The sequence below is a fragment of the Tamandua tetradactyla genome, chromosome X (assembly GCF_023851605.1).
Source record: "Tamandua tetradactyla isolate mTamTet1 chromosome X, mTamTet1.pri, whole genome shotgun sequence".
In the NCBI taxonomy this organism is placed as follows: Eukaryota; Metazoa; Chordata; class Mammalia; order Pilosa; family Myrmecophagidae; genus Tamandua; species Tamandua tetradactyla.
In genome coordinates, this window is record NC_135353.1 from 7,012,619 (window position 1) to 7,029,078 (window position 16,460).

At 43.1% G+C, this 16,460-nt stretch overlaps 2 protein-coding genes across 2 annotated transcripts; both read right to left on the bottom strand.

Annotated features, from left to right (window-relative positions):
- Window positions 1–770: 770 nt before the first annotated feature.
- On the bottom strand, window positions 771–1,715 carry LOC143671666 (olfactory receptor 3A3-like). Its single transcript, XM_077146904.1, has one exon. It carries the CDS (start codon window positions 1,713–1,715, stop codon window positions 771–773), a length of 945 nt encoding a protein of 314 aa, XP_077003019.1.
- A 6,529-nt stretch (window positions 1,716–8,244) lies between these two features.
- LOC143671667 (thymosin beta-4-like) lies at window positions 8,245–13,022 on the bottom strand. Its single transcript, XM_077146905.1, has 2 exons — window positions 12,986–13,022; window positions 8,245–8,447 (listed from the first exon to the last, which is right to left on the bottom strand). The coding sequence occupies exons 1-2, from the start codon at window positions 13,020–13,022 to the stop codon at window positions 8,266–8,268; spliced, it is 219 nt and encodes a 72-aa protein (XP_077003020.1). The 3' UTR covers window positions 8,245–8,265.
- Window positions 13,023–16,460: the final 3,438 nt, after the last annotated feature.

Consider the following 16,460-nt stretch of genomic DNA (forward strand, 5'->3'; position numbering starts at 1 on the left):
CTATGGAAAGCAGAAGACCCTCCATGATCACTCGCACCTTGGACCCACGGACCTCGCACCCTGGACCTCCGTGTTACACGGAGCGGGAGCGACCCCGGTCTCCCCTACTCCGCCATCTTACCAGAAGGATGTGGACCAGGGATGATAAATGGCTAATTTGGTGTGTGATATGATCCTATTTATGTAAAAAATTATTAAAAGTGCATGTTAATAGATTCTAATAAAAAATCTGGAGGAGTAAGCATAAAAATGTTAGTGGTTCGTGCAGGGGCTGGGGTTATGAGAAATCTTGCTTTCTAACTCACACGTTTGTGTAAAGTATGTTTTTACTATAAGTGTATGTTACTGTTGTAAGAGAAAATTAAATTTTATAAGCATACGGAACTGTAAGTACATCATGACTCCAATTTTGTCTTCATGCTTTCAATATATTTGCACAAACATTTGTGGTTTACTAGGACACTTGAAGGAAAACCATCAAGATACCAACAATTTTCTACTCTGGGTAGTGAGGGTGTTTTTGTCATTTTATAAGATTTTGTCATTATATATCTTATCAAGTGAGCTTGTAATATTTTCATAAGGAGAAAGCAATAACAATAAACAATGTTTTAGACCCAAGAATGTAACAGAAATATTTGATCCTGGCATACAAAATAAGTTTTACCAAATGGATCTTGTAAAATTAAATTTCAAATTCATGTATGATTGGATTCGCATCCAAAGCGTCGGCGTTAGCCAGCGTCACTAAGGAGGAGTGTGCCTTTAGATTAACGTGACTGGTATCTAGGAGGCACTTTCTTTCCAACTGCCTTGGACAAGGCCCTCTTCACCTCCTTGTATCTCCTGCTGTAGATGATGGGGTTCAGCATGGGCATGAGGACCACGTAGAGCACAGCAAGCACCCGATCTCGCAAGCCAGAGTATGCAGAGCTGGGAAAGATGTAGCAGACGACAGAAGTGAGGCAGAAGATATAGATCATAGTGATGTGAGCACCACGGGTGGAGAAGGCTTTTCTCCGTCCCTGGGCAGAGCGAATCCTGAGAACAGCAGCCATGACGTGGATATATGAGATCACCACGAGGACACAGGGTACAAGAGCTACCACAAAGCTGAAGAAGAGGGCAAGTTCGTTGGCACGTGTACCAGAGCAAGAGAGTTTGAGGAGTGGTCGGAGATCACAGAAGAAGTGGGTGATGAAGTGAGGCCCACAGAACTTGAGTAGAGCTGCAAGGATGGTGTGGGTGAGTGCATTGGTCAAGGCAAGCAGGCAGGAGATTGGCCCAAGTCCTATCTGGGTCTGGCGGCCCATGAGGACAAGGTAGTGCAGTGGCTGGCAGGTGGCTGCATAACGGTCATAAGCCATAGCTGTGAGCAAGAAGCACTCCCAGGATGCCAGGAAATGGAGAAAGAATATCTGGGTAAGACAAGCACTATAGAACATTGTCGGCACTGGAGCCAGCAGATGTGCCAGAACCTGAGGCACAGTGTTGGAGATATAGGCAGCATCGAGCAGTGAGAGGTTGGCTAAGAAGTACATGGGAGTGTGGAGTCGAGAGTCTATTACAGTAAGACTTTCGAGGCCCAGGTTCCCACCCAGAGCTACTATGTAGACCAGCAGAAAGATGATGAAGAGAAGGGGCCTCAACTCCTCTGTGTCAGTTAGGCCTTTCAGAAGAAAGTGGGACAGTAGGGTCTCGTTGTCCTGCTGCATGGAGATTGAACTCTGACCATGCACAGAAACTTGCAGCTGTAGGGTCAAACAGAGGCAGATGAGGGTCTAGGGTGGGAGTACCACCTGAGAAGGAGGAGTGGGGCTGAGGGAGAACCAAAGTCAAAGAAGGCAGATTTCAGGCTTAAATGAATCAGATTCAGAACTGCAGGACTGAGTTTAGGGTCATGAGGCCAGTGTTAAGGAAGAGACTTGGAGAAGAAAAATGGTAGTAACATAAACCTGCAAACCGAGAGGGAGTTCACGGACCTTGAAGACACAGTGCGTGTAACCCCCCTGTAGAAATATCAGAGTCAATCCTTCAGCAAACCTTACGTGAATAAGTAACCTCAGACATGACAACTATTTGACACATCCCATTGTTTCACCATTTCCAACTTAGCAGAACTCCAACTCAGGGTGAGTGATGAGACGTCAGTCAGTGCCATCCTTCTCCTGCTCTGAACCTTTCAGATGCTCCTGTCTCACTCAGAGTCAAATCCAAAGTCCTCCCAAGGCCCTCTGTGATGTGCCCCACCTGACCTCTCTGCTCACAAGGCAAGAAGTCTGTCAGCTTCCTACCCCAAACCACACCTTTAAATGTGTGTAACTCAGCAAACATTCTCGCCTACTTCCTCACTCAGTGGGAGAAGACTCCTCCTTCTTATCTAACATCAACTTCATAATATGCTCTCTCAATCGCATCATTTTATTTATGTCTTCTTTATGAATTGACCCCTTTAACTTTAGGGAATTTCCTTCATGTCCTCATATTCCTTGCCTGAAGCACATGACAAGATGGATGAGCCTAGAGGACATAGTGGTGAGTGAAATTAGCCAGACACGAAAGGATAGATATTGTATGATTCCACTTTTATGACCATGGTAAGGATAAAATTGGAGGTTTATGATAAAGAATATAGGGGACCTAGAGATACACAGGAGCTTGAAGTGGATGAACAGTTAGCTAAGGAGGCTGAACTTCATTGTAAGGGAATAGACAGAAGTGAAGGCGGCTCACTAGTGAGTCTATAAGTAATATTACCAGGTTGAAGATGAACATGATTGAAAGGGGTTGTATAGACTCACGTGTCCCATGGATTAACACTACAAGTATAAATAAGTCCTTGCATGAGCTACTGCAAAGGTATGACTCTTGTACAAAGAGTGTATGATTTCAGGGTATAGGGGGGAAATGCTATTGCATGTTATGGCTATGTTTAACAGGAAAGCATCAACAGGACTGCAGCAATACCACGGGTACATAACGGGGGAGGGACAAGAGTTAGAGGGAGGTCTGAATTTTCTATTTGGGGAGGTTGTGCTTATTGGCTATCTTTCTCTTGGGAACAATGAAATTATCTAAAATGGAGAGTGTTAATAGACTTTGGACTTTGGACGTTATACATGAGTCCCAGTAGATGGAGGTGGCTGAAAAGTGCATGACTGAGAAGTAGATCGGCAAACGATGGTGTATGCATAGAATTGAACACTGCGCGGCTACAAAAAAGAATGAATTTTTGAGGCATGCAATAATATGAATGAACCTGTGGGACATTTGGTGAGGCAGAATAAGCCAGAAACAAAAGAGCAAATATTGTGTGATCTCATTTAGAAAATACTTGTAAGAAAACAGGGGCCTAGATTGTAATCTCCTATAAAACCAGTTACATTTCGTCCAGAGTGGTAATTGTTATTTCTGGATTTTGAGGGGCTGTTTTATATACGTGTATCCTGGTATTTAGAGATAAGAATGAAGCCAACCAGGTCAGGATTAAGTTAATTCAGAATACAGGGTAAAGGAAGACATAGTCTGCATTTTAGAACTTCACCTATTCTTTGAGACCAAAGGAAGAAAGGTTTATTTTGTCCAAAACCTAAATTTTCTGTATCATATAATCTAACTCAAGCTGTCCACATAGATCATTTAAGCAATTCAAAGAACATGGAGCCCAGAATAAGAATGAGAGCCTTTAATTAACCTATATAGTTTCATGGAACGCCTGGATACGTTCCAGAGTATATTTAGCATATCATCAAAAAGTACTGGCAAAGTCCCTTGAGAGATGGGGAAAAAATATGGAACTATTAAACTGTACCACTGGGGAAACCCCGGATACTGTTTCAAACATTAGGGACCCCCAAATCAATAGACCAAGCCCTTGGTCATGAGGCTTGCTCTTGTGAAGCTTATGTCTATACCGGAGAAGCTTAGCCTGCCTGTAGGTACGCCTAAGAGTCACCTCCAGAGGACCGCTTTTGCTACTCAGATGTGGCCTCTCTCTCTAAGCCCAACCCTGCAAGTGAAACCATTTCCCTCACTCTTACGTAAGCTTCAGTTAGACATTGCTACTTAGTATAACTTGTCAAACCCCAACCAAAACCATTCCTGCCAATCCTAATGAATACCTAGGGCAATGTATAATATCCTACAACATTTCCATGCACTAGGGTAACTTTCCAGAAACCTACAACGTCCAGATGGGTCCCTGGTCCAGATAAGTCCTGAAATACAGAGGGCCCAGCCTTTCCAGAACATCAACTAGTTCCATCCCCTTATCCCATATTACTGACAGCCGCTTCCAACTTGAAAAAGTTAGAATGGGCAAAGCCTAAATACCCATAAAAAGTGGGAGAAAAACCAAAGGTAAAACACTGTAGAGAGAAATTACCTAAATAGAGATATATACTAGGTCCATAGATCAGAAGACTCAATTTGTTAAGATGTTAATTCTAACCTAATTAACTATAAATTCAACACAAGCCCCATCACATTCCCAGCAGACATTTTCATACAAGCTGAAAAACTGATTTTAATATTTATATAGAGATGGAAATTACCTATGATAGTATACATAGTCCTGATTCTAGGATTTACCATAAAGGTACAGTAAGCAGTACAGTGTGCTATTTGGCATAAACATAGGCAAATAGACCAATGGACAGAGTAAAGTGCCTAGAAATAGACCCACACTTGTACGGTCACTTAATTTTTGTTTTGCAAAGGTGTCAAAGGCAATCTAATTGGGAAGGAAAAGTCATTCCAACAACTGTTGCTGGAACAACAGGATATCCATGTGGAACAAGATAAAGCCCAACCCTTATCCCAAATCATACATGAAAATCAATTCGAGGGATAATAGATTTAAATGTAAAAGTTAAAACTATCAAGTTTTTGCACGAAAACATAGAACAAATATCTTTGCATTTTAAGGGGAGACAAAGCTCTCATAGACAAGACATAGAATGCAATGGCCGTTAAATAACAAATTGACAAGTCTTCATCAAAATTTCAAACTTCTACTCAACCACAAGCACCGTCAAGAAAATGAATAGCCAAGCCACAGACTGGGAGAAAATATTTGCAAAACATAATTCAACAAAGCACTTGCACCCAGAAAGAATTTCTAGAACTCCATTACAAAAGACCAACCACCCAATTTTAAAAATGGATAAAATGCTGAACTGACACATCACAAAAGATGACATACAAAGGGCCAGTAAGCCCATGCAAAAAAAAAAAAAGTGCTCCACACAAGTAGTCATCGGAAAAATGCAAATTAAAGTCACAAGATACAGCTAATCACCCTCCAGAGCAGCTAAATTGTAAAGGGGTGATAATACTAAATGTTGGTGAAGATGTGAAACATCTGGGACCCTCAAAACTTGGTGGGAGTGTAAAATTATACTACTACTTTTGAAAAAATTCTGGCAGTTTCTTATAAAGCAAAACAGATACCTAACCAATGACCCGGAAATTCCACTTTTAGGTATTCATTCAAACAAAATGTCCATAATTCATGATCGCCCAAAACTGGCGACAGCAGAATGGACAAACTGTTGTATACTCACACCACAGAATACAACAGCAGTAGAGAGGAATGAATATGCAACAAAATGAATAAATGTTAAAATATTATGCCCAGTCAAAGAAGCCTTCCATCAAAGATCACACGCAGCAGGATGCCAGTTATATGGAGTTCTAGAACAGGGGCAAAACTAATCTATGGCTAAAATCTTCTAAATAGTGGCTGCCGCTGTAATGGGGATAGGCCCAGGGATGCCGATGTTGTACGTCTTGATAGATTTGGTTACATGGGAGTAAACACCTGTCAAGGCTCATCTGTTGGCACATTTAAGATTTCTATATTTTGCTGTATGCAAATTTTACCTCAAAAGGAAACCTCAATAAAAAAAATATATCGAACTGTAGTTAATGACATGCTTGCTGAAGTGGGGAGGGGTTCAGCGTTTTGATGCCTGCTAATGAATCAAAAAATAAGATAGAGAGATGGATAGATGTGTGATCAAACAAACAGAAAAATGTAAATGGTAGAAACCAGTGATGCATATACAGGTGTTCACTGTACAAGTTTTTCAACATTCTTCTAATCCTGAGAATTTTCATAATAAAACGTGGGGAAAACAGTAAACTAAAAATTACAAGTTATACATCAAAGAAGAAATCATAATAGAAAGTAGGCAATGCTTAAAGCTAAGTGACAATAGGAATGCAATATATGAAAGCTTGTTGAATGTAGCATAAATGATGCATGGAGGGAAATTCAAAGCTTTGAATGCTTAAAGTAAAACTAACAATGACTATAAATGAATGTGCTAAGCCTCACTGAAATTGAAAGCATATTAGCTGGACACTGTGTGAGGAAATTATAACTGGCTCAAGTAATAGAAAACCTGAACAAATTTAGATATTTTAATGAAATGGAATCAGTACTTTCAAATCTACCCTCACCCATATGGAATCCACTAGGGCCAAACAGTTTGCCTAAGTGTTTAAGGAGCAGATATTCCTAATCTTACACAAACTCTGCCAAAGAATAGAAGAATGCTGAATGCTGCCTCAACTCGCCTTATAAGGCATCTTATCATTTCATTTATAAACACAACAGTAGGTATCTCTAAGGTAGGATCCTTTCTTTTGAAACACATAGCCATAATCCCATTTACCCACCTAACATATTAACCCTGACCCCTTCCTGTGACCATCAGTGCTCGCATTGCCCCAATTGTCACAGAAATGTCCTTTTACAATCAGTTTGTTTGGATCAGGACCCAAACAAGGCATGCACACTGCATTGGGTTGAAATGTCTCTTAAGTCCCTTTTAATTTGGCATAGGGTCCCCTTCCCTCTCCCTGTCCCCTTGCCTTTTATTTGTTGACAAATCGAAGTCACCTGTCTGGTAGCCTTTCCCACCAGTGGGACTTGGCTGATAGCACCCCGTGGTGTCCTCTTCAGGGCTTCCCTGTCTTTTGCCTTTCCTGTAAACTGGTAGTTACAGTAACAGCCTGATCACATTCGGGTTCAACCTTTTGGGAGGAGATGAGTCCCCAGGCGGTGCTGTGCGCTCCATGACACCACAAGGCACATGTGTCTGGGTGCCACTCTCAGGCTGGTTACGGTTGACCAGAAGATTCAGGTGGTGTCAATCTGATCATTTAGCAAAATGCTAAACCCAGTAGATGAAAAGCTGATGGGAAACTTCATGATGGATCAAACCTGAACCCACCAATTATTGAAAGGGAAATAAACACCATGATTTCTCACTGACATTGCCAGATAACTTTAAGATCCCTTAAATTTGGTAATTTTATAATGGTATTTTTTTCCCCTTGGGTTGAAAGTCTTGGTTCTTAATGGCATTAACATAGTGACATTTTTGCTGTATTCTATCGTATGTTCTGTATGTATGTATATACACGCACATACCGATACAGGTTTTCAAAGTAGCAACGCCAATATGATTTCTGAATATATTTGAAGTTTTCTGTGCAGTCCTTTATATCTCTAGGCAGAATTCCACTGGAGATGTATCATCAGAATATTCTATTTCAAAGTCACTTGAAATCCTTTTTGTCTATGTGGTTAAGGCAGCAACTTGTTAAACAGGTTCATTGGTTCCATTCTGTTTTCACTTTTTAGGAAGACTTTGCTTTTCAGCTTGACTTGTTTTCATACCTATTTTAAAGCATACACGGCATAATAACTATTTAAAACTATAAAAAAGGTATGTTCAGAGAAATCCAGCTTCCACACCTATTCTAGTTACCCTGTTTTCTTCCTCCCTTTATCGGTAACTAGTTCATTCTTTTTCAGTTTATCCTTCCATTGGTTTTTTTCCCCCCAGGTTTTAAAACTTTTTATTTGCATATTAAAAGAATTGTTCATTCCGATAATTAAAATCATTTGAACAACAACAAAAAATGGCACTCTGATCAAACTGCATTTTGCAGCCTGTAGGACATCTTGGACCAGCTTTGCTTTCACTCTAGATTTACTGTTGTCCCTCCCAGCTCCTTCCTTCACCAAAATGCAAGTTCTTTTCCTACCCTGTGGGTCAGACAGGCAGCTGGGAGTGGCAAGGCGCGGCCTTCCTTGTCAGTAGTTCTCAATTCTGTGATGTGAAAAGGGGCAGCACAGTCATGTAACTTGATCCAACCTCTTTGCGTCTTACTAAGTTAACAGCTAAAAGAAGTAAAACAAGAAGGCAATGCGCGCGGCATGGACAGGGCATGTTGGCGGCGCACGCCTCGTTACGATTCGCCCGCTTGCTTCTCCTGTTCGATCGTTTCTTTGGAAGGCAGTGGATTTTTCTCTTGCGTTTCTGTCTCCTTCCATTTCGACTTATCGAACTTCTCCATCTCAGCCACATCAGGTTGGTCAGACAGGGTTGCAGATGGAGCCGAGCGAGGCCCGCAAGCAAGGAATGTCCGACCTGCACGGTGGCCGCCGACGAGTGCCCTTCCTCTGGCTTTAAAAAATAAACGCGTACCCATGTGTATTTCTATCTCCCCTTTTTTACAAAAGCTGTAGTGTACTAACACACTGGTCTGCACCTTGCTTTCTTTTCACTTGGCAATATATGCTGGAGCTCACTCCAGAGCAGCATGTACGGGGCTTCTTCATTCCCTTTTACAGCTGCGTCCCCATTTACAGCTCAGTTTTGTGGATGCTCAGAGCTTCCTCACCCGTCTCCCACTGACAGAAGTTTGGTCTGTTTGCAGTCTTTTGCTGTTACAAACACTGCTGCAAAGAACAGCCTTGTGCATACATTATTTTGTCGTTTTTTCTCGGTATATCTTTGTGATAGATTCTTAGAAGTGGGATTCCTGGCTCAAGGAGTAAAACGTACATATAATTTAGAAGATATTGCCAAACTGTCTTCCACAGGTGTTTTGTTGTTGGGGGGCTGTTTTGTTTTGGTTCTGCATTCCCTCAAGCAACATTTGAAAGTGCCTGTTTCTCCACAATCTCGCTAGCACAGTACATCGTGAAACTTTTGAATTTTTGACAATCTAATAAATGAGAAATGGCATCTTAAAGCACTTTGCATTTGCATTTCTCTTATGAATGAGATTAAACACCTTGTCATATGTTTGCACTTCTGACTCTGTGAACTGTCTGTTCATATCTCTTGCCCTTTTACTCCTTTCTCTTTTCAAAGTCTCGCAGCTTTTTATACCTTAGCAAAATTGACTCTTTGGTTGTCATACTGTGGCAAAAACATTTTCCCAGTTTCTCATTTCTTTTTTTAATTTTGCTTATGTTTTCACATCCAAGCTGTTTTAGTGATAACCAAATCCATTGATACTTTTTTTATCCAGTTCATTATTTTTTAATTTAAAAAACTCATTAAAGCCATTTAACGAACAAGGAGCCATGGGCATTCTGAAAAAGGACAATAACGGCTAGAAAATAGCTCTATGACTCATCAAAATAGACAGCAACACTAATTTTTAAAAGTATGGTTGTGACAGCATTACAGTGTGTTCTCCATAGAGAAATTTCCAGGTCAATTTAGAAATTTAGAGTCAGATAGGCACTGGAGGACTTTTGCCTCTCTGAGGAAAAGTAATTAAATATGGGCAAAATTGTTGAAAGTAAAACGATGCCCAAAAGGGGCATCAGAATCTCATCTAGATGATTCAGGCATCCTCTCTGAATTCTGAAAAAGGCAAGACATGACAGGTAGACACAACCCACACTCCACTAAATAAAACAGAAAACAACTCAAAGATTCTCATATTCTCAAGAGACCTTCACCTATTTCCTTCCTTTGTTCTGAAAACCACACTATAGTGAAGGGAGAAGATCCCACCGTTTCCATGGAATATGCTAGAAAGAAATTGAGAGAAATGGGCAGACGATAAGGTTGACTCACTGGAGAAACATCTAGAAAGTATATGATTGCATGTAGAGCTAACAGAAACCCCAATGTAAGAAAGAAAGCTGTTAAGAAAGAAATACCAAGGAACAGGAAGAAGACAAAGATGATAATGAAAATGAGGAAGAGGCTGAGAATAAGGAGAACAAAACTGATGGTTTTGTGTCTAAAGCATTTAACTCCCCAATACAAACCTTATGACTTTTAAAGGAAAGAATAATAAAATTCAAGACCTTAGATGATTTGTTCTCAAGCTTTATAAACCTCTTGTGTGCTGAATGTGCTACCGTATCTGTCTTCAGCCAGTCTTGTCCTTATGTGGTGTTTTCAGTAGCCACTCGCCATGCTTGTTATAGTCCAGGGGCTGTACCCCGGCCGGGAAAGATGCAGCAACTTCTTGTTGGTCTTGGAAGGTGGTGGGTGGTGTGGTTCAGATGAATTTGAGGCTGCTTTGATGGCAAAATTGTTGTTCTGCTAACTAAGTATCACCCTGTATTTGCAAAATTAATTGTTCTGTTGACATGTATGAATATTTTTCAGTAAGTAATTTTGTAAAGAAAGAAATGAAGTGCTGGCATGGTCAAATTTAAACACATCAATAGACTTAAAAACATGAGTCCAGAAATTGACTCAAGCATATATGGGCATTTATTATATAATAAATGTGATACAGAAAATCTATCAACTCAGGATGACTTGTTTAAACACACATTTTGCAGAGTCAATTGTTACAAACACATTCCTTACACCAAAAGGTATTTCAGAAGGATCAGCATTCTAATGTAAACACACACCCTCAACCAAACTCCAATCTCAATGTCCCTCTACCTCTGCCTTGTCATTCCAGGGCGTGGGTTAAAGACCTACAAACTAGGAAACACAGAAGGAAAGAACTGAAAGAAAATTTATGATAATATTTCAATAATCTTGAGTTGGAGAAGGCCTTTCCAAACATGGTGAGAGGAGCGAAGAGGGACCTGAAGCTGTAAAGGAAAAGTTGACAGACTTACTATATAACAACTTAAAGCTGATGCAATCAAAAATCCACAAAAAGCAAAGTTACATACAAACAAGATTAGTCATTAGGAAAATGAACTCACAATGATGTACCACATCAAGCCCTCTAGGACGGCTAAACAAAAAAGAGAAAACTGCTTTAGAAAAAAACAGAAAATATCAAGTGTTGGTGAGATGTGGTGAAATTTGAACCGTCATATATTGCTGGTGGGAACATAAAATGGTGGAACTGCAATCAAAAACAGTTTGGCAGCTCCTCAGGAAGTTAAACATAAAATTGACATATGACCCGAGAATTTGAGTGAAAACAGGGACTCAAATAGGTACTTGGACACCAATGTCCATATCAGCTTTATCCACAACAGCCAAAAGGTGGAAGTAACCCAAGCGCCCATCAAGAGATGAATGGACAAACAAATTGTGCTATAAATATACAACGGGATTCTTGCAGCTGTGAAAAGGATTGAAGTATTGGCACAGGGTATGACACCTACGACCCTTAAAAACATTCTGTTGAGGGAAAGAAGCCAAACAGAAAAGGTCGCATATTATAAGATTCCATTTACATGAAATCTCCACCATAGGCAAGTCAATAAAGATGGAGCCGGGGAGGAAGAAAGGGCAATGGCTGTTGAATGGGTATGGGGTTTCCTTTGGGGTGGATGAAAAGGTTTTGGAACTAGATAGGGATCGTGGCTGCACATCACAAACGCACTAAATGCCACCGAATTGTACACTTTAAGATGGCTAAAATGGGGAATTTTATGTTATGTGATTTTTACCTCCATGAAAAAAATACAAGCGACTGTTGGGAAACATTGTGTCACTCATCGGATATACAAAGGACTGATGTCTCTGATGTACAAGAACTGTCACACGTCACTTAGGAACAGGCACCCAATCCAGATAATGACACAAACAGACAATTCTCAGGAGAAATGCAGAAGTAACAAAGTGCAATAAAGAAAGGAAAGGCTGCTTGATGTCACTAATAATCAAAGAAACGCACATTAAAGAGTGAAGATTCCTTTTCCCAGCTCACATGAGCAAACGCAATGAAGATTAACACCCACCCTGTTAGTGAGAAGGACATTGGTGCCACCTTTTTGGTACACCATTCTGCCATGCCTCTCACAGTTTAAAAATGCATGACTTTTGTCCCAGCAGCTCTATTTCGCCACCACAGCCCACACAAAGATGAGTGCACAAGAAAGCTCTTGGCAACGCTGTTTAGAAACCATTAAAATCAGAGGCAATAAAGGGACATTGTAAGATAAACTCTGACACGTCTGTATAATGGGGCATTGGAAGAATGAGGTAGTGGTATGGACACACTGAGAAGAAAGATGCCACCGTATACTTTAATTACCAAAAGCAAGCTGCAGGCAACGTGTGTCACATGATGTCATCTGTGTAAAATAAACAGACTACCTATGAGGCACAGACTCGGGCTGCCAACAGTGATTTTTGCCTGTGTGTGTGTGTGTGTGTGTGTGTGTAAACTTTCACTCCATGTCTTTCATTTCTGCAGTGTTTGAATGTTTTTATTCCAGGTAAGATTATTTTGTTAATCAGAAAAAAAAAAAACAAACAGTCAAGTTGTGCACCAGGAAAAGGACAAAAGGATGCGGGCTTAGCCTGGCGCCTCTCAGCGTACGTCCTGACCCAGGGCAAGCTGCCCCTGTAGCTTTGCTTCTGCTCCTTGACTGCGGGCTCTCCCGGTATGAGCTGAGAGTCTGCAGCTGCCTTGCGAGTGGAAGGGGTCACGGATGGGATGGAAGCATCGCAGCCCCAGCTTCATGCTCCCCTTGTGATTTTGTCCAATGAGATACTAAGTCAAGCAACGACCATTCCAGACACTGGCCACCCTCTTGAGTCAACACCATCACCACGACAAGGCAGGTTTGGCCTCACCCTCCTGGTTTCTGGAGGCAGCCATAATTAGAGACACTTAAGGAGGGAGGGACTCACGCACACAGAGGCGCACACTTCCACACACCCGGGGCTCACTGTGTTGATGCTCGTGTGGGGGAAGGCGCTGCTCCTCCCCTCCCTGCAGCCCAGGGACTCACCTCTCTGCGCGTGCGCCCTCTCGGGGCCAGCGGCCATGCCCCTCCTCACACACTGCGGCCTTGCAGGCAGCCCCACTTGGACGCTAAAAAGAAGGCAGAAGACGAGAATTTCTTCATCTCCTCTCAGCCCCACCTCAGGGAGACCTCCTCCCCTCTGCCTTTTCCACAGGGACCCCAGTGTGACCTCAGGGAAGAAGGCGGCAGCATAACAAATTAGGGAACCCCTTTTGGGCTGGATGACGCAAGAGATGTGCCCAACGAAAGAGGGGCTCCTGGGACCTCAGGGAACCGGGCCTCAGATGACAGCTGGGTGTCGTGGGTGGAGGCGGGGGGGGCAGGGGCAGGTCCCATGCAAAGTCAACATTTCAGACGAGTGGGGATTACATGCAAAGCAACTCAAGTTAAAGGAGGGCCACCCTCTGAGACAGGCCATTGCGTCTCTCCAGGGTCGCTAAAGTGCCGGTGACATTTCCATCACAGCCACCCACTAACGAGTCTGCCTGACTGTTGCTTCTCTCGCTGCAATTAGTATTTGCCGCCTGGGCTTTCGCCTTCAGTGCCCATGAGCCTGGGGACACGAGACAGCTGCTCAGAGTCTGGGCGCCCCTTTCTGGGTGCAGTGACACAGCTGGGATGCAGCTGGACCTCGGGACCGGCACGGCTGAGGACCAGGCCCTGGTCATGGCCACCACGTTGGGTGCTGCTCCCTGTGTGGGCATCTGTTGGACGCGGGGCCACTTGGACCTCGGCCTCTTCATTTCCCCTTGTGGCAAACACTCTAACCACGATTGAAGATCGTTCTACCTGCTTGATAAGACACAGCTTAAGTGGACTCTGAAGTAACTGACTTCGAGTGATAGAATCTTGGTGTTGGAAGGAGCCATTAGAAACATCTACGTCTGGTGTTTGAATTTCTTCAACCACGAACCTTGCTTACTGCCCTCCCAGGCTGTGAATGAGCCCCCGGGGGTGAGGCGCTCCCAGCCTCCCCAGGAGGCCTGCTCGGACCCTACAGAGGTCTTCTTGTTGTTGACCTTTCCCTCTCGGGTTCTCCGCTCTGCAGTCTGAGCAGAACCAGAGTGAGTTCACTAACTCCCAACACTCACTGCCACCTTCCCAGAGCCCACCTCAGCCTCTTCTCTCAGCTTTATCCTTCTCTGACCTTGGCAAAACCCGGCTGTCGCCTGAGGACATCAACAGGTGCTCTGGGGGAGAAACTGCTCACGGTCTCCAGCACCCTCCTTGCTTCCCCTTGTCACTCCCAGACATGCCTCCAGTTTCTCGTGTGAGATCACTGCCCCTCTGAGATGGACCCGGCTGGAGAGACACCTGGGGAGCCCATGCTCTCTCTCTGCTTCTCCTCATCAGAGCTCTTGGTTATAGGAAATAGACACCTTTATCAATAACTTAATTAAAAGGAGATGTTTACTGGAAGATTAAAAAACTCAACCTCTGAAACATCTGTGCTAAGAAACAGGACCTCCAGCCTTCGTGGAACCTGGTCTGAAATAGGACCGAAATAGGTGGGCAATCGCTAAGGTCCTACTTGATCTACAGCCCTGAAAGAACGCTAGACCCAGGCAGCAGAGACCTGAAATAAGGGCTGTCACAGTGCAGGTCAGATAGAAGCTCCTGCAGCTCCTCTTCTCATAGCCTAAAGGAGAGGCTTCCCTGCGAGAGTCCCAGAGACAGAGCCAGCAGCAAAGCCCCTAAAGCTGCAGGGACGCTGATTCCCGACGTGCCACCCCCCCGCATTTGCACGGTGAACAGGCCAGACCATGCAGGGAGGATGGCAGTGTATCACGCTGGCTTAATCAGACGCTGACGCCGCCTGCAGGTGCTCTTAGCGCGGTCTCACATATGGTGCCCTGGGCAAGTGCTTTCTCCTCCGTTCCGGTTGGCCAGGAGGGCTGCCACTCAGAAGCTCTTCTCCCTCCCCTCACTCTGGGACGCTCAGGGTGCTTCCTCGGTGAAGTAAGTGTGCATTTTTAGCTGAAAAATAACTTACAGTAACTCTGCATATCTCAAATGTGCAGCCTGATGAATTTGAACCAACTCAGGAGAGTCGTGTGCCCAGCTCACTGGTCGAGGAGTGGAGCACAGGCAGAACACCAGAAGCTCCCCAGACCCTTCCCAGTCACTGCCCCCACCCAAGGGGAAGTGCTGTCTGCCTTATGACACCACAGGGTAGCGTTTGCCGGCTCTTCATTTACAGAAATGGAATCATCTAGTAAGTGCTTCTCCATGCCCTGCTCTTGCATTCTACATTTTCTCTGTGGGATTCACCTGCGCTGCTCCATGGGGCAGTAGTTCTTCCATCTCGTTGCTGTGCAGCGCTCCATTTTACGCATCACGCTAGTCCCCCGTGCTCCTCTGATTAAGGATTTGGTCACTGTGAATAGTACTGCTTGGCACGAACATTCCCGTTTGTGTTACTATCTGTTGCTGCTTAACAACTCACCCCCAAATTTAGCAGCTTAAAACACTAAACATATATTGTTCCTTTTTTTCTTTAACTTCACCATCAATCCACTTTAATCCTTTGTGTATTACTTTCTCGATTCTCAATGTACTTTTTTCTGTGCGTGTGGGTGCATGGTCGGGAATCAAACTCGGGTCTCCCACATGGAAAGTGAGCATTCTACCTCTAAACCACCCATGCACCCTCTTGATGTACTTTTTAATTAAAGAAGTTGTGACTTTACAGAAAGATCTTGTATAAAATAGAAGGTTCCCCTATATCAACCTATTACGAACATTTTGATTGGTGTGGTACATTTGTAACTATTAGCTAAAGCACAATTTTAATAATTGTACTATTAAATATAGTCCGTGGTTTAGCTTAGGGTTTGTGACAGTTTTGAGGCCATTATGTACTCCAGAAAAGGCCACTCATGTGGGTGCAGACCTGTTGCGTGTGGATGTTTGGGTAGGTCATTGCAATTGAGATGTGACCCACCCCATTCAAAATGGTTCTTGATCCTTTTCTTCAAGTACTTTTTGAGAGCTCTGAGCGAAACACCCAGAGAGAGAGAGCTTCCAGAAAAGGCACTGATGCACCTGAGAAACACAAGCACTGGCTATGCTAAGAGAGGACCCACAGAAACTGAGAGTGGGGCCACTGGAATGAGAAGCTGGAAGCGATAGGACCCAGGAGTGAAGGACCAGAAGACACCAGCCCTGTGCCTTCCCATTTGTTAGACTTGTCCTGGATGCTGGTGGCCTTAATTCAGAGTCTAGGTATCATCATGTTGATGCCTTAATTGGTTCATTTCACAGCCTTAGAACTGTATATTGTAAGCTAATAAATCCCCATTGTAAAAGTCAACCCATTTCCAGTATATTGCATTCCATCAACATTAACACACTGAAATAGGGTTCAATAGTTGTTTTGCAGTTCCACGGATTTTTAAAAAAATTTTATTCTAGTAACATATTTACAACCTAAAAATTTCCCTTTTTCACCACATTTAAA

Excerpts from the sequence above, each read along its gene's own strand:
- LOC143671666 (XM_077146904.1), bottom strand. The coding sequence starts at position 1,715 with ATGCAGCAGGACAACGAGACCCTACTGTCCCACTTTCTTCTGAAAGGC.
- LOC143671667 (XM_077146905.1), bottom strand. The coding sequence starts at position 13,022 with ATGGCCGCTGGCCCCGAGAGGGCGCACGCGCAGAGAG. Across the intron at positions 8,448-12,985 it reads GAGGGCGCACGCGCAGAGAG|GTCGGACATTCCTTGCTTGC; the intron begins GTGAGTCCCTGG and ends GCCACCGTGCAG.